An 18,865-nucleotide genomic window follows, 5' to 3' on the forward strand; every position below is an offset into this window, starting at 1 on the left:
CCTTGGTCTCTTTTCTCTCTTTTAATGCTAACACCTTCTGCCTGGCATTTGCTTTTTAACCTGTTTTATAGTTTCTTTTTTTCCCCTTATGTATAGATCTAATGTCAAAAACATAGGTTATCACTAATTCAAGAACCAGAACTAGGTGCTGGGGTTGTGGCTCAGCAGTAGAGCACTCACCTAGCATGTAAGAGGCACTGGGTTCGATCCTCAGCACCACATAAAAATAAGTAAATAAAATAAAGGTATTGTATCCATCTACAACTAAAAAATATATATTAAAAAAAAAACAGAACTAAGCCTTCTTCTCTTGTACATACACTATGCCTTGCCTGTGAGGTGACTAACCACCCCAATGTGCCTGGGCCATGGGACTTTCAGTGCTAAAAGTGGGAAAATCCTAGGAAAACAAGGATGAATTAGTCATGCTACTTGCCTCCAAAATGGGAAAATGCACCTGCTTGTTGATTGCTAAGTATGATAGACGATTCTCCACACTCCCAATATCTCTGATTCTCTTCTCCTTGTGGGCACACATTGCACTTCCCTGTTTCCTTGAAGTTGGGCATGCCTGTGTGAAACTTGCTTTGACTTAATTAATGTCACTTCTGAGTGGAAGTATTTAAGACCCCATGCACTATTCTCCACAGGACTCTGGCAAACCCTGAAGCCATCATGGGATGAGATTGTACCTCTGAGAAGCAGAACCTTCTTTTTAGCTTTTTCTCAGATAGAAACTTCAAAACATCAGTCAAAATTTCAGTTGGAAAGTGGAAAATCAAACGTGCTCTCCCAGGAGGCTCAAAGAGCTTAAGGCAAGGCTCAGGAGCACAAAGCATCCAGAACAGAACTTGCCTCCCTAATTCCTACCCCTAGGCCAAGTTGTTGATCTTATTCATTTGTTTGTTTGTTTTGTTTTGTTTATTTATTTATTTATTTATTGCAGTATTGAGGACTAAATCCAGAGGCTCCGCAGCGCTATTTATTTATTTATTTTAAATTTTGAGACAGGGTCTCATTAAATTGCAGAAGCTGGCCTAAAACGTGAGATCCCCCTGTCTCAGCCTCCTGTATCATTGAGATTACAGGTGTGTGCCACAAGATCCCTAACCAGCATTCTTATTTATCCACACTTCTTTTCTTGGATATTTAAATAGTGTGGGATTGGTTGGTTGGTTGGTTTGAAATCCTGAGCACCCTTTCAATAAACATTGTTAATTGAAGTAGACACTCTTTCCTCATTACCTGTTAAGCACATCCGGCAGCAAAGGGTTCTCAAACTTCAGCCTGGGTCAGAATCACCCCCGGAGAGGGGGTGGGAAGGTCCAGGGTGGGCCTGAGAATTGGTGATGCCTTGGGAGGTGTGAAACAATGTGAACCACCACTCGTATTGCCTGTTTTCTTCATTTGCTTTCTTTCTTAATGGTTTGTTTGTGTCGGTTTGTTTTGTTTTGCTTGCTACCAGGGATGAAACCCAGGGAATCTCAACCACTGAGCCCCACATCCCAAGCCTTTTTTATTTTTTATTTTGAGACAGGGTCTCACTAAGTTGCTCAGGGACTCACTAAGTTGCTGAGGCTGGCTTTGAACTTGCAATCCTCCTGCCTGAGCCTCCTGAGCTGCTGGCAGTTGATTTTATACTCTGTAGAGGGAGAGTCTTTTGAGGGTGCATATTCTTCTTCTATTCAGGACTCTAAGTCCCTTTCATCTGTCCATCTTTTCAAAAGTTGGGAGGCCTAATTTTCTAATATTCACAGATATATACACACACAATGATTTTCAAAACTGGTATCTTTTTCCTGCATTGCCTCTCCCAGAAACCTTGACTAGTAATAAAGTGAGAAGAGATAAAAATTTGTTTTGCTAGACACTGACGTTTTATGTCCATTATTGCATCACGTCTGACCTATGATGGGCAAAGTAGCATGTAACAACGCTTTGCAAGCTAGAAAAAGCTATCACCCAGCAGCAAGGAGGCATTACAATTAAGCTCAGTATCATCATTTATATGTACGAAAGTGGTTCGAAGATTAGGTTCCGGGTTCTGGAGAAGGATCTAACTGGGCTCTGCTGCTTAGCTTAATCACCATATGCAACTCACTTTTCATCTCTCACTTTGCATTTTCCTCACCTGTACAATTGAGGAAATAATATCTTTGTTGCAAGATATGTTCATGCCAAGGAATAAACATAAGATGTGTAAAAATCTTGGTCACAAACTGCCCTTGATATATGGTTATCTGTTGTGTTTACCAAGTAATTGTTAAAATTGTTTATTCCGTAGTCCTAACTCAGCCGAGGGCCAGAAAAAAGTATCCATTTCCCCGTACAGATCCGTTCTGCCCTAACCTGAGGTTCCTGTCATTTAGAGAGATTCTGGTCACCTGCCTCCCGCGCGGAGCAGAAGCCCTGCTCTTCGGGTATTTACGGCGCGCGGTCGCCCCAGCTCAAGCTCAAGTCTGCGCTTCCAGGTTCAGTTTCAGGGTTGAGCCGGCAGCCCTAGCCGGCGGGCGTGGAGCGGGCAGCCGTGCCCGGGACCCCGGGGTCCTCTGGGGGCCCCGGAGTGGGGAGGCGGCGTCCGGGAGCCCCCGGAGGAGGATGGGCTGCGGACGTAGCAAACTGAGCTGCTGCACAACCCGCAAAAAGGTAAAGGGCGCGGGCGGAGAAGTTTGCCTTCCGAGGGGCGGGGGGTGCGGAACCGCTCTGCGGCGGGGGACTTTGCGCCCCGGCTCCCTCGGGTCCGCGGGGCACGCCGGAGAACGGGGAGAGGCCGTGCGGAGACCGGGGAGGCTCTGCCGGGAGGAGCTAGCTCTCCGACCCGGCCAGGGCTGAGCCGCCCCGAGCTGCGGAGTTTACAAACACGGCCCCCGGGCCCTGGAACTGCAGCGGACTCCCGCTGACTCGGGTGTGTGTGTGTGTGGGGGGGATGTCTAGTGTCTGTGGCAGGTGTCCTCTCCCTTCGATCTGGGGCTGCTCACTGTGTGGCCATGGACCAGAGGCTGGACCTCTCTGAGCCTTCGGATTTCCCACCCGTTTAGAGAGTCAGATGATCTCTAGGTCCACTGCCCGGAGTGGTCCACGGACTTGCAGCATCGGCATCACCCCGGACCTGTTAGAAATAAATGCAGGATCTCAGGGCTTTGCCCAGAGGTGCTTCAACTAACCAGTCGGTTAACGAGGCGCCCAGGGGGTTACTACACACTTTAGAGGCTGAGAAGCGCTGCTCTAGGGCCTCTCGCAGGCCCTGGAGCCGGTGCATGTGGGCTGCCCTTGGGGTAGGTGGGAGGGGCCAAAGAGGGAGGGGATCTACCGCTTTTTGCAGCCCTGTCCTCCCTTCCTGTCCCTCCCCCAAGGGGCCTGGAGCTGGGTTAGGGCTCAGGGGACTCTACTCAGGTTTCTTGCAGTGGGACCAGCTGCCCCTTGGGGTCTAACAAGCCCGGAAGGTCAGAGCCTGGAGCCAGAAGGACAATGTCCTCAGTGGACGACAGGAGGCACTGAGAAAGAAAGGAGGATTCCCCAAGTTCTGGCCCCTTTCCCTCCTGCTAACTGTCCCAATCCCCCCAGCCCCGTGGGAATAGACGGTCCCAAAGCTTTACCATCAGAGACCCTGAGAAGCCCCAAACTGTGGCAATATTTAATGATTTTGCAACGAACTTTAGTCCTCTCTCTTCTGCTCTGCTTGTGCCTAGCTTTCCTGCCTGTCAGGTGCTCAGGACTGTCCCCAAGCTACACGATTCTCTTCCCTGCTCTGCACCTAGTCCAGGGAGACAAATTCTGGTGCCAAATATAATGCCTTCTGGTTTTTCTTGCTTCACGTCTATTCTCAGATCAAAAACATCACCAATCTCTGACCCAAAAACCCTTGCGTTCTTCCTGGTTAAAGACTAAGGGAAGGGGCTTGATTGAGGTCACAGAGCAACATAAAGCAAAACCCAGACATCCACCTGGCCCCGTGTTTTTGTTCCTTTTTTTTTGTACTGGGGTTGAACCCAGGGGCGCTTTACCACTGAATTGCATCTCCAGCCCTTTTTATTTCTTTATTTTGAGGCAGGGTCTCATGAAGTTTCTAAGACTGGCCTCAAACTTGGAATCCTCCTGCCTCAGCCTCCAGAGTCACTGGGATTACAAGGGTGTGCCACTGCATCCAGCTAGTCCAATGTCTGTTCCTTCTTTCTGATAATGGGGATTGAACCCAGAGGCACTTTTCACTAAGCCACATCCCCAGTTCTTTTAAAATTATTTTTAAAAATTTTGATACAGGGTCTTGCTAAGTTGCTGAGGCTGGCCTTGAATTTGGGATCCTCTTGCCTCAGTCTTCAGAGTCGCTGGAATCACAGACCTACACTAATATGCCTGGCTTAGCTCGGTGTTTATTTTCACGCTCCCCTGTACTTCCAGTGACTTTTTTATGGCTACAAAGTTCTTTGTCAAAAAAGACCCTCAGAAGGGCCTGCTGTGGCTTCCCTGCCTCAGCAGCCCCAGGTCCCTGTCCCTGTGCAGTTTGCTGAGTTCTGTGGCCTGTGGTGCCTGATGCCAGGACTTATGGACTGGTTTTATTTAAAGTTCATGGCTGTTTCCATCTGTAGCTTGTGCTCTTGCCTAATTTCTCACCCATGTGTCAACCCCTGGCTGAGCTCCCAAGTCCATCCCCAGCAGGCTATCAGCCCATTGCAGGGAGGGGGATTTCAAGGATGAGATGTTCAAAACTGAACTCAGACTACAGAAGGGTCAGGTCACGATAATAATGATTCACCCTGAGTGGTACCTCTCAGAGAACATTCACATCCTGCCCAGGCTCCCAAAAGCCCTGGCAGCTGGGCCAAGCTGTGGGACGAACCTTTCCCACTTTACTGTTGAGGAAACTGAGACTCGGTGAGGAGCGGTGTATCCAAAGTCAGAAAGCCAGCTGGGAGCGAAACTGAACAGTTGAGCCCAGGCTGGCCTCAAACTTGCCATCCTCCTGCCTCAGCCTCACCAGTCATTGGGATTACAAGCGCACATCAACTTTGAGGGCTTAAACCTTTCTTCTTGGCAAGAGACCATTGCTTACATAGTCACTTCCCTCTGGAGAACTAGGGAGAATGGCAGGCAGGGGGTAGAGGCCAGGGAAGCAAACCTCTGTGGGTTTACTTGGGGGGTGATATGGGGTGGGAGGAATTTCCCTCCCAAGAGGTTACTGGCCTCCTTTGAGCAGCAAGACAAGTGGATGTGGGCTGGGAGGCAGCTAGTGGCCAACCCCCAGTGTGTGCCACTAAGGTATCCAGTCAGGATGGCATTCTCCACTCCCCAGGGCTCTGACTACCTCACCACAGCCCCAAGCAGGGCCTCTGAGGCTCTCCCCACTGCTACCAAAACCAGCCTCAGGCAACAGGTATGCGGTGGGTCAGCCCTGCAGAGAACATTCCTGATCCCTTCCATGTAGCAGGCCAGGTGAGAGGGAAAGAGAAAAGAAATGACCCTGAAGAGACTGGCAACTGGCATAGGCATCAGTAATTCTGAAATGGACCTACAGACCCTAAGGGCACAGGCTTAAGATCTGAGTTCACATTATTATTATTGTTTATTATTATTATTATTATTTAATTTGGCAAACCTTTGTGTGTCAACCACACCAGATTCTGGGTGAGGTGCTAGTTCAGTCCTAGCTTCAGTTGATCTTGATCTTGGCAATGACTTGGCTCCTCCATGCCTCGGTGTCTTCATCTGTAAGATAGGCATGATGTTCGCTCCTGGGTTACAGGAAGAGTCTGTGAAAGAATGCATGGACAGTCCCCTGGTGGCCAGACTTGGCAGGTGGTGTACACTTGAAAGGTAGTGAGGCACAGACTTAAAGTTAGACTTTAACGGAATCACTGCCTGGATTGTATCCAAGGAAAGCAAACAGGGATGTGGGAGACCTTATTCTTGGACAGGCACAGGAGATGCAGCCTAAAGTCAGGCCATCTGTTGTCAAGGTGCATGGGAAGCAGCCTGTTCTCTGTTGTTCTAGAAGGCAGGACTGTGGCTAGTTGGGGATGGGGGTGCTACTTCTTGTGAGGAAGAAGTGGCCAAAAAAAGACCTCAAAAGGTAGTGAGTTCCCCATCATTGGAGGGGTTCAAACAGAGGTCACATGACATTTTGGAAAATATAGTAAAAGGGACACAAGCCTAGGACTCGTAAATATTAGGATTCTTTTTCAGAAATATAATTATTCTGATTATTGTGCTTAAAGGCAAAATTTTTAAATTCAAAAAATTATCAAACTTACACATTACCAGGCTTGGTGGTGCCACAGTAGTTTATACCTGTAATCTTGCCTAATCCAGAGGCTGAGGCAGGAGGATTGCAAGTTCAAAGTTAGCCCGAGCAACATAGTGAGACCCTGTCTCAAAAAGAAAATAAAGGGCTGGGGTTGTAGCTCAGTGGTAGAGCACTCACCTAGCACAAGTGAGGCACTGGGTTGGATCCTCAGCACCATGTAAAAATAAAATAAAAAAGATATTGTGTCCACCTATAAATTAAAAATATATGTTAAAAAGAAAAGAAAAAGGGCTGGGGCTGTAGTTCAGTGGTAGAGCGCTTGCCTAGCACATTTTCTTAGCCCTGGGGTTCGATCTTCAGCTTTGAAGAAGGAAAAAAAAAAAGACTTTTTTTAATTGCTTCTAACCTTACCACGAGGAGATAGCCACTGTGTACATTTCAGTGTCATTCTTTCTACTGTCTTTCCTAAGTATATTATATGCATGAGTATGAATATTTTATAAAAGTGGGAATGTGTGGTTATCTTCTAGTTACTTAGTATTCTCGGGCAGCATTTCCCATGTTAAACAGTCCATGGAAATGATGTTTTTTTAAATGGCTACCTGCGGTGCTCTGGCTGTTCCCCAGCTTCGTTAGCCCATTTGGTTGTTCATACTCTCCACTCCTACCTCTGAGCATCCTTGTGTTTTCTTCCTAACCTGGGACTAGAGTGACTCTGGGGTCAGGGAAAATCACCGTACTGATGGCATCTTGGCTGGGTTTTGGAGATGAGTGGGGGTGAGGCCGTCATGGTGGGGCAAGGATATGTGGGAGGGTGTCCTAGGCAGAAGGATATAGGAGCAGACCCTTGACACCCCATCTGAACTTTTAGCTGGGTTTGCCAAGTGGGGGACAGTCAGGGACTATGGGAGGAGGCTGCCTGTTCAGTCATGCAGAGGCAGTGAGCCCTGTGCCCCAACCATCATGAACACATTGGCATGTGCATGACCTCTGAGCTAGTAGTTTTTGCCCAACCCAGAAAAATGCCCACAGTGAGGCTAGGCTGGGGCTCAGTGGCAGAGCGCTTGCCCAGCATGTGTGAGGCACTGGGTTTGATTCTCAGCACCACATATAAATAAATGAATAAAATAAAGGTCTATCAGCATCTAAAAAAAATTTTTTTAAATGCCCCCAAATCATGCCAGCTAAAGCCAATAAAGGCTTCCTTACACATGGTACTCTGAAAGACAGGAGGTTTCGGCCACATGTCTTTGTTATAAGGGGACACCTTATAAATGCATTAGGAAAATTCCTAACTCTGATCATCTTTGAGACACAACATTGGTGACATACATTTTGCACACTTATTTTCTCAGTGCTGAAGATTGGACCATGGTAGAAAAATACTTTGCCACTGAACTATACCCTCAGCCCAACAAGTTTGTATTTTTATTTTTGGTACTGGGAGTTGAGCCCAGGGGTACTCTACCCTGAGCTACATCACCAGCCCTTCTTTTAATATTGGATTTTGAGGTGGTTTTTATTAAGTTGCCCAGGCTGGCCTTGAACTTGCAATCTTCCTGCCTCAGCCTCCCGAGCAGCTATGATTACAGGGGTGTGCCATTGCACCTGGCTTCCTCCTGCTACCACCCTGATCTGGGCTCCTGAAGAACAGAGGGTAGTATGAAGGGATCCACACCCAGGCCCTCCTAAGCAAGGGCCCCTCCTTTCCTGTCCTCCAGAGAAGCCTTCTCCATGACAGGAGCTGACAGCTGAGTGTGTCATGGCCAGCCCCTGCCCTGCCCAGAGCAAGGGAGCTTGACAGGTTGATAGAGGGTGAGATAACAAGATGACCTCACTCTGTCTCTTCTTCCCCATCTGTGGCCTGACAAAACCATAAGGGCTCTTACAGTCCCCATTGCCCAACACCATGCCACACAGAGGAGGAAACAGAAGCCCAGAGAGGGGAGGTTGCTCACCCAAGGTCACAGAGCAAGCAAGTGACAAGCCAGTGTTTCGACTCTGGATGCCTAGTTTGCCATTGGGTTGGGGAGAGAGATGGATATATGGCACTGTATCTGGGCCTTCAGCCTGTCTCTGCCCTGCCCGCCCCCACCCCAGCCACTGATACTATTTTCTCTCCAGTTCCTTCAGGGTGGGTCCCTCTGATGCCAGGGCTGACCCAAATGCAGAAATGGTATTTAGTACTTTTGCCAGCTCCAGGCCCCCTGTGGTGACCAGAACTGGCAGACCCCTGGGAGACTGATTTGGGACAAGAAAAGGTGAATTTGAAGAGGAAGAAAATAAATATCATATATTGGAAGGCCTTTCTGTAGGCCTCAGCATCCGGGAAGTGAGGCCCTGATTGGAGGCCTTCCCAGCTCCTATCTCTGTCTGGGGGTGGGACAGAAGCAACAGTTCTTTCCTCCCCTGAGGCCTAGTTCACTACTCTGTCAGATAGGAGCTCCAGAGACCACATCCGTCCTGTGCTTGTGATTTTCTGGGGGCCATGGGGATCTTCAGCCCAGCGGTGCCAGCTGGCCCTTCTAACTTTAAGTTGGTTGTATAGTCACCTAGGATCACACCCTCGGCAGGCCATGGGTGATGTTGACCACATACTGGAGAAAAAAGTGAAGGGACCCAACTAAACTTTTAGTGACCCTGGGAGTGTGGAAATGAAATCAAACTCAGGCATTACTTTGGCGATATATTTCTGCCCATCTCAGAGATGTAGAAGCTAAGGCTTGTATTTATGGTGTTCTTCCAACTGAGTCTCTCTAATTTGGTTGTGAATGGCTGAAATTTCTCAATAGCTCTCAACAGTTTAAACCCCACCCTTCCTCCCCCAAAGGCCCTGGAGGGGGCCTCTTGGGCCTCCACCCCCACTCCCTTCCTGCTTCTACCCTGGGCCAATGGGCTCTGCCTACAGTTGCTCAGATCTGAAACTAATGATGCTGGGGCCCCACCCAGACAGAGTCCAAATGCCAGGAAGGCTGCTCTGACACTGTGGAGGACTGTGACCTGAGTCCCTGGAGACTGGGAATCACCTCTGCCCTTCAGGCCCAGCTATTTGGATAAATCTGATATATATGTGCCTGGGAGAAATGGAAGTGAGTGGCTCCTGGCTCAGCTGTGAATCTGGGTTCTCCTCAGGACTTTGTTCCCTGCTTTGTGGCCTCTGGCCAGGTATCTGCCCAGCCCCACCTGTAGGCCTTAGATTTTCCATCTGAAAAAAAAAAAAAGAAGTGGTTATTGAGATAAACCACCTCCAAGGTCCCTTCTAGCCCTTTTTTTCTGGTCTCTTATAACCCTTCTTCAACTAAGATAGGTGGCATAGAATTATGTGATCAAGGAGAGCCAGGACAGTGGTACATGGGACGAAGGAGGAGCCAGATGGAAGTCTTCAGGGCCGTTTGGATACTGAATTCTCTAATTAGGATGCAAAGCACTTGATCAGAAACACACAAAAGCCTCAAAGGCCCCCAAAAGGACGGGCCTCTTTGAAGCATGGAGTGGTGGTTCTGAAAGAAGGGCTGGGCCACGTGTCTGCAGGAAGGCTGTGGCCTCCCAGACCTCCCAAGGGGGGGAGTAGCTGGCCACCTTCTATCCAAATTGCTTCTGCTTGATTCAGTCTTGCCTTACAAGGATCAAAATTTGGGGGGAAAAATTGAGACTACCCCAAAGGTTTGAGTATAACACTGTGCCCATTCACCCCAAAATACCGCCTCCTGAATAGCATTCAGCAGAGTACTCTGAGGCTCTGGTGACACTGGTGGTCTTTATGTACCACCTACTGTAGCTGACCACTTTGTGTTTACCAGAGGGCCTTACTTGCTGAACATCAGGCACACTTTATAGAATTCCAGACAGTTAGGGTGGAATGTCCTCAAAGATCACTCAATCCAACCTGAAAAATAATTCTCTCCTTTCCAATTCTTCTTGCATGTGCCTAGTGACAGAGGGCTCATTATACCACCGTACCCCACCCTCCAATGAGGCAACCTTGTTAGAGGGACAGTTTTGCAATTTTTCTATGGAACTGAAACTTTTCCTTGAAACCTCTGGTACTTGTCCACAGTTCTGAAATCTGAGGCTGTAGAGGGTACACTAGCAGCTTCTGTCCATGACAGTTCTGCTGAGATGAAGAGAGCAGTCAAGGTTTTTTTTTTTAATTATTTTTTTGCCTTTTTGTTTTGTTTTGTTCATTCATTTGTAGTACTGGGGCCTCACACATGCCAGGCAAACTCTCTATTCCTGAGATGCAGCCCCAGTCTTTTTAAAAATTTTTTTCTTACATACATGACAATAATGGAATGCGTTACATTCATAATTATCCATTCACAGCATAATTTTTCATAACTATGTATATAAAGTATGTTCACGCCAAATTATGCCATTATATATGACTCTCTTATTGATTTTTTTTTGCATTACAATTCTTAATACACTTTTATACCACAATTTATCATATCCTGTTTGTATATAAGGTATGTTGACACCACATTCACATCTTCATACATGTATTTTGTATAATGATGACCGTCTCCTTCCACCATCCTTGCTATTCCCCTTCTCCCTTCCTTTCCCTCCCATCCCCCAGTTGTTTTTGAAGTTTTATTTTGAGATAAATTCTCACTAAATTGCCCAGGCTGGCCTCAACTTTGCAATCCTCCTGCCTCAGCCTCCTAAGTACCTGGGATTACCAGTGTGCACCACAGTGCCCAGTTTCTTACCTGCTCTTGAAGCTGACTGACTACTGTTCTGTTATAAGCCTCTCCTGTGATTTGGTTTTGAGTCTCCTTCCACATCCTATCAGGTTTTTTCCTTGGTGTGGGCGGGGAGGGGAGACCCCTCTCAACTGGTCCATTTTCTCTCCATAATGTGAGCCTATTCTAAGGGGTCTTACCAGGCCTATTCTGAGATTGTTGGTCTTCTTCCCTGCTCTGGGCGCTGCCCAGTCATTCTGCCTGATTCCTTGTCTGCTTTGGACAGTTGCACCCTGCTACAGACCAGAATTCTTCCATGAGAGGGCCCTGGTCTCTTCCACAAGCAGCTGGGCTCAGAGCCATGTGTGTACCTAGGTCCAGGAGCTTTTTATCAGTCATTGTAGGAGAAAGGCTGAGGAAACCCTGACCCTCGCAGGTAGGGAAACTGAGGTCTGAAGAAGGCAAATAACTTATTTAAGTCACACAGGCAAACTAGAACCAGATCCCCTGGGCTGCCTCCGTCCAGGGTTCTCCCCCCACCAGCTGCCTCCTGTGCAGCTCTCTTGCTCCTAGGTTTCCGGTGACTCAGGAAGCTGCCATCCATCTTCAGAGCTCAGCCCGGATGCCCTACCCTAGTCCCCGGCCTCCCCACCCACCCCACTTTGGAAGGTGAAATTCTCCTGTTCCCCTCACAGCTCCGGTCCTCTCCCACCACAGAGTACACTCTGCTCCTCAGAGGAGGAAGTGGCCCGGTCCCCAACCTGAGGGGTTTTTCCACTCAGTAGTTGCTTAGTGAGTTCTATTTAGTTCAGGGCCATTTGTCCCTAGGCTTTTGAGAGCTTCAGAATCACCTGGATAGATTCCCAGCTTGCACATGTCCCCTTGGATTCCACTGGTCTAGATCTGGGGCTGGGGATCACATGAAGCAGTGGTTCTCATCCAGGTCTTCCAAGGACCACATTCCTGGGCTGCGGCTGTAGCTCAGTGGCAGAGCACTTGCCTAGCATCTGTGAGGCACTGGGTTCAATCCTCAGCAGCACCATATACAAATAAATAAAATAAAAAGTATTTTTTTTAAAAAAGCACTACATTCCTGGAAATTCTGTTCCAGGCATCATACCAGATACTGGGCAAAACCAAAGGGGACTTCAAAAGTGGTCCCCATCCTCAAGCAGCCCCTTGGGCAGACAGAAGAAACAGACTGCCAACCAGGTATAGGTCTCTTGTGGGAGCCTGGACTGACCCAGCCCTCAGGAAGGCCAAGAGAGAGCCCAGAAGCCTGAAAAAGAGTTGGTGTGTGTCATGGGGGGATGGATGGTCCTGAGCAGTTTGAAATGTCTTCCACACATGGATGTATGTGTTGGTCCAGGAGTTCCACAGGTAGCCCTGAGTTGTTTGGATTTGGTTTTGACCTAACAAATTCTCCAATGATTGTAAGTAAGTGATAATGTAACATTCCATGCTGGCAAAGTTGTAATGAAATTGGCTGACTGGTGTGTCATTTGTGGGTGAGTGGAGTGGTAGACTCTGAAGGGTAGAGCTGGTAATATTAGATATGTACAAAATTTTATTTACCTTGTGTGTGTGTGTTGGGGATTGAACTAGGTCTTCCTACATGCTAAGCACATGCTTTACCACTGAGCTGCATCCCTGCCCCTAGACAAAATTTTATTAATGAGTATGTTCATGAAAGCATAATTTGTAAATTAAAAATGGAAGTAATCTAAACACTCAACAGTAGATTAAATGACTAAATTTATCCATAAAGATATTCCACTTGAGTCATTAATTTAATGCATTTGCTGCAGTTTGATCAGAAGAGAGATTTAGTTGTGGTGTAAGGAGACAGCACGGTTGAAATGCATACCCGTGCTTGCAGGCACTTGCTGCAGATTCAACAAGGGATGGGGAGGGGAACAGTCTTGTTGGTTCTAGGAAGTATGCATAGGAGATCAGAAATCCCTTCACTTTTTTCTTTCATTTTTTCTTCTCTTTTTTAATTTGCTTTTTGTAGCCCCAAGAACCCATGTTCACCTTTTCTTTTTTTCTTTTTCCACTTGTCAGCCGATGCCCAGACCAAAACTCAGGCTCAGGAATGAGACTGTGATACAAACCCACTGCAAGCTCTAGGTTGTGACAGGTTGATAGCAGGTCTTTTGAAACTGGTGGTCTAGAACTATGCCGGCTCACACATACCACCTACAGTCCAGCATAGTTTATTCTGTCCAGATCTCAAGCACCAGGATAGAATTCTCATAGACTTTTCAGACCCACTTCAGCCATGCTGGAGATAGGGCTGGGGATGTAGCTCAGTTGGTAGAGTGCTTGTCTCGCATGCACAAGGCCCTGGGTTCAATCCCCAGCAACACACACACACACAAAAAAAAAAAAAAAAAAAAAAAGCCACAGAAACCCTGGAGCTGCCAGGTTAGTGCCAGAGGAGTTTGGGTTGGGGTCAGTGTGAAGAGGCACCAGAACATGAGTTGGGGGCAGCTTTGGCAGCAGAAGGCTAAGCTAGAGAGGTGAAGACCTAAATATAGAGCTCCCCTGTCCAGTGTGGAGACAGCTGGTGTGGTCATTACCTCCAGCCCAGAGACTCTCAAGAGTTCACAGTCAAGGCCTGGGCATTAACACTTCCCAGGATCTTATGTGATCCAAAACTGAAAGACCCAGTAAGAAATCCCTCCATCTCAATCAAATACCTGGGTAAGGAGTAACTTCAGACTCTTCCATGTTAGCTTTTTTTATTTCACTGATTTTACTTTCTTTGTGTTGATTTGACATGCCCCCCCACACACACACATACTCTTTGACATTGCATACCTTAATCCAATTTTACACATATTTTTTCTTTACTGTTGTAAATTGTTAGTTTGACTTATTCACTGTATTATTGTTCTCTTTTTTTCTTTCCCTCATTTTTCTTTTTCTGACTCCCTTCCCTCCCCCATCCCTGTTTTGCTTAAACATATAAAATATTAATTGGATTTGTTCACTCTTTTTCTCCTTCCTCTTTTCCATACTCTCTCCTCCTTTTTTCTTTCTTTGATGTCTCTTTTTCTCTTTCTCCTTACTTCTCCCCCAGTTTTTTGCATGCAGAATGTGCTAATTGGATTTATTCATTCTTTTTCTTCTCTTTTTGGTTCTCTCTCCCTTTTTTTCTTCTCTTGCCTCTCTTCCCTCCTTGACTCCCTGTTTTTGTTTTTTGTTGTTGTTGTTTGCTTATTTTTTTTTCCTTTTCTGCTTCTTGTTTCTTATTTTTATGCTCTGTATAGTTTAATAAAAATTTTATTTTCTGTAAAAATATTTTTTTGGCCTTTGTAGAGTATTATTCTCCTTTCCACTTCTGAAATAGTGGAGTTATAGAGAACATTTTAAATATGTTTCATGGCTTATTAGTATATGATATGCTCTCACCATAGTTAGTTACAGGTGATCATCATCTCCTCTCATAGTACTGTGAACACCTTGAGTGGGTACTTTGACATGGACATATGTATACCCCTGGCCCTAGACAGATAGTAAAGAGAAAGCAGCTCACTAAAATGACTCTCAGAGAAAAGGGAAGAGAAGGGTAGCATAACATAAAGGGAAGATCAGTGTAGAAGGAGCTCAAGAGGCAAGAGTGGAGAGATAGGCAAGGGGATGCCATGCAGAATGAATTCTAGAAAATCATGTTTTGTGCATATATAAATATACCACAGGAAACCTCACCTTTATGCCCAGGTAGAAAGAGCCAATCAAATTAATAGATGAGCAAAAGGAAGTCTAGTAGAATAGAGAAAGGAGAATGGGAGAGGGGAGGGGAAAGAGGGTAAATTTGAACTGGAACTAAATTCCATTCATGTATGAGTTTATCAGGATGAGCCGAACTACTATGTATAATCATAAAGATCTAATAAAAAATAAAATTGAAAAAAGACCCTCACAGGGCTGAGGATGTAGCTCAGTAGTAGAGCATTTCCCTTGCAAGTAGGAGGCCCTGGGTTTCAGAACTACCAGCAAAAAAAATGTTAAATTTGCCCATTCTAGCAGATGGGCAAATATCAATATAGAAACCCAAGTAACATGAGAAAAAAGAAATTAAGATATATCTAATAGTCCATGACTCTCTAATGACTGAACTCATGAATATCAAAGAAGATGAAATGCTGGACCAAGAATTTTAAAAGATGTTTGTTAAAGTGATCAATGAATTAAAATAAAATCTAATGAACTAAGGAAGAAAAGAAAAGATATGAAAAAGCATTTCAATTAAGATACAGGTATTTTGGAAAAGAACCAAACAAATCCTGGAAATGAAAAACTCAAATACAAAATTCAGTTTAAAGTCTAATCACTTGATTAGCTCAAGCAGAAGATACAATTCAAGCCGTGAAGGCAAAAATATATGAATTGGAACATTCAGATGGCAATAAAGAAAAATAAGAAATCAAGATCAGTATATATAAGAACTCTGGGACATAATTAAGAGATCTAAGTTAAGGCTTATAGGTATTGAAGAAGAAGCAGATATACAGGCTAATGACATTGATAACCTATTCAGTGAAATAATAATAGAAAGTTCCCAAACCTGGGGAATGAGATGGACACTGTGGGGGCATTTACAATCTCAAATAGCCAGACCAGAAAAGAACCTCTCCAAAATGCCAAAACTGCCAAAATTTCAGAACAACAACAAAAAAATTAAGCTATTAGAGACAAATACCAGGTCACTTAAAAAGCAAACCAATCAGAATTAAAGCAGATTTCTCAACAGAACTGCTATCATTCAGGATGGCTCAGAATGATGTATTTTGAACAATGAAAGAAAATAACTGCCAACCTAGATTAGTAATTCAGCAAAGTTATCTTTCAGAATTGAAGTAGAAATAAAAACATTCCAAGACAAACTAAAGGAATTCATGACTACTAAACCAGCATTACAGAAGATGCTTAAGGCAATCCTACATACAGAATAAAAAGTTTAAAATAACCAAGAGATCTCAGAAAGGAATAAATATCATTAGAAGAGTAGATAGGCAAATGAGAATTAGGGTTGAACCAAACATTATAAGTAAAACAAAATGTCAGGAAGTAATTCATAACTCCATAATCACACTGAATTTAAATGTTCTAAGTTATCCAATTAAATGACATACTTCTCAGATTAGATTTAAAAACACCCAAATATATGTTGCCTACAGGAAACACACCTCATTGACAAAGATATGCACAGGCTGAAAGTAAAAGGATGGAAAATGATAGTCTATGCAAATGGAATCTTAAAGCAAGCAGGAGTAGCTACTCTCAAATTCAGCAAAGCAGAATTCAAGCCAAAGTTAGAAAAAAAAAAGTCACTACATATTGGTAAAGGGAACAATTCAACAAGAAGATATAATGACTGCAAATGTTTATGCCCTAAATGTCAGTGTACCTAATTTCATAAAACAAGCACTATGCAATATAAAGGCTTAGATACGATCTAGTACAATATTAGTGAGTAACTTCCATACACTTCTCTCACTGATAGGTCTTCCAGATATATAATTAACATAAGTACTACAGAGTTAAAACATACTATAGAGCAAATGGATGCAACAGACATCTACAGAATATTTCATCTTACGGCAGTTGAATATACTTTTTTTTTCCAACTCCTCATGGAACTTTTTCCAGAACAGATCATGTCGTAGGCCATAGAGCAGGTCTTGGCAAATACAAAAAAAAAATAATAATAATTAAAATAATTCCTTGTATCTTGTCAGATCCTTAAAGGAATAACGTTAGAAATCAACAGCGAGAAAAACTACAGAAACTATACAAACACATGAAGATTGAATCTAATGAACTAAGGGAGAAAAGAAAAGATAATTCATAATTCAAAAGGGTACTATTCAATCTTCAAAAATTCTTAGAATCAAACAAAAATATAAATACGAGATACAAGAACCTATGGAATATAGCAAAGGCAGTTCTAAGAGGAAATCTTATGAGTGCCTATGTTAAAGATTAGATCTCAAATAAACAACCTAATAGTGCACCAAAGGTTCTTAGAAAACAAGAACAAACCAATCCCAAAACCAGTAGAAGTAAAAAAAAATAATGAAGATCAGAGCTGAAATTAATGAAAAAGACAATTTAAAAATACAAAGTTTTAATAAAATAAAGAGTTGGTTCTTTGAAAAGATAAACAAGATTGATAAATCCTTAGTAAGAATAGCTAAGAGAGAAGAGCCGAATTAATAAAATTAAAGGCAAAAAGGGGGAATATTTCAAGAGATACCATTGAAATCAAAAAGTTTGAGGCCAGCCTGGGCAACTTAGTGATACCCTATCTCAAAATAAAACAAAAGGAAAGGTGTAGTTCAGTGGTAGAGTGATTCCCTAGCACACACAGGACCCTTGGTTCAAGCTCCAATACCACAGAAAAATAAAAATAAATAACCATATTACTAAAAGTGATCCATAGATTCAATGCAATGCAGTCTTACTGATTACTAGTGATATTCTTCACAGAACTAGAAAACAACAGTCCTAAGATTCATATGGAAGAGCAAAAGATATAAAAAGATATAGATAGCCAAAGCAATTCTGAGTAAAAAGAACAATGCTAGAGGTATGACAACACCTTATTTCAAATTAAACTACAGAACTATGGTAATAAAAACATCAAGGTACTAGCATTAAAAAAAAGACACATAGAATAGAATAGAAGTCACACCAACAACCTAACACAAATACAGTCATCTGATTCCTTACAAATGTGCCAAAACATACAATGGAGAAAAGACAGCCTCTTAAATAAATGGTGCTGAGAAAACGGAATATCCATGTATAGAAGAATGAAACTAGATCCCTCTCTCTCACCCTGCACAAATGTCAACTCAGAATGGAGACCTAAGACAAAGATCATAAACTTTGCAACTGCTAGAAGAAAATAGGGAAATATAGGCACAGGCAACATCTTCCTCAATAGGAACACCTATAACTTAGGTGTTATATAATGCCAGGAATTAATGGTTTTAGCAGGATGGCATCAAGTGTAAAAGCTTCTGCACAGCAAAGGAAATAATTAGCAGCATGAAGAGAGAGCCTGCAGAATGGAAGAAAATCTTTGCTAGCAACAACAGAGGATTAATATCCAGAATATATAAAGAACTCAAAAACCTTAATATCAAAAGAACAAATAGCCCCAATTCAATAAATGGGAAAATGAACTAAAGAGACTCTTCTCAAAATAAGTATAAATGGCCACTAAATATATGAAAAAATGTTAGATACCTTTAGTTATAAGGGAAATACATATCAAAGCTACACTGAGATTCCATCTCCAATCAGAATGCTAATCATCAAGAACACAAATAACAAAATGCCAGTGGGAATGAGGGAGAAAAAGAACCCTCATACATTGTTGGTGTGAATGTAAATGAGTATAACCACTATGGAAATCAGTATGGAGGCCCCTCAGAAAACAAAACCACCTTATGGTCCAGCTATCACACTCCCTGGATGTATTCAAAAGAATTAAAGACGGGCTGGGAATGTGGCTCAAGCAGTAACACGCTCGCCTGGCATGCGCGGGGTGCTGAGTTCGATCCTCAGCACCACATAAAATAAAATTAAGATGTTCTGTCCACCAAAAACTGAAAAATAAATATTTAAAAAAAATATATCTCTCTCTCTCTCTTTTAAAAAAAAGAATTAAAAACACTTACTTTAGAGATACATGCATTGCCATGTTTTTAGCAGTACAGTTCACAAGGGCCACATTATGAATCCAGCCTAGGTGTTGTCAACAGATGCACGGGTAAAGAAAAGGTGGTATATATACACAATGGAGTTCCATTCAGCCATAAGGAAGGAATGAAATTTATCATTTGCAGGGAAATGGGTGGAACTGGAGAGCACCATGCTAAGTGTAATAAGCCAGATTCAGAAAGACAAGAGTCATGTTTTC

The 18,865-nt window shown here is 43.8% G+C and overlaps 1 protein-coding gene across 1 annotated transcript in view; it reads left to right on the forward strand.

The window, feature by feature from the left end:
• The first annotated feature begins 2,457 nt into the window (after positions 1-2,457).
• Positions 2,458-18,865, forward strand: part of Ccdc69 (coiled-coil domain containing 69) — a 44,977-nt gene continuing 28,569 nt past the window's right edge. The window contains exon 1 of the mRNA XM_046467712.2: positions 2,458-2,646. Within this exon, the coding sequence (XP_046323668.1) occupies positions 2,599-2,646 (48 nt within the window). The 5' untranslated portion in view covers positions 2,458-2,598. The remainder of the gene's footprint in view (positions 2,647-18,865) is intronic.

This window comes from Marmota monax, unplaced genomic scaffold (genome assembly GCF_021218885.2).
Source record: "Marmota monax isolate L192 unplaced genomic scaffold, Marmota_monax_Labrador192_F-V1.1 WCK01_AAM20220418_F8-fsc00415, whole genome shotgun sequence".
NCBI lineage: Eukaryota > Metazoa > Chordata > Mammalia > Rodentia > Sciuridae > Marmota > Marmota monax.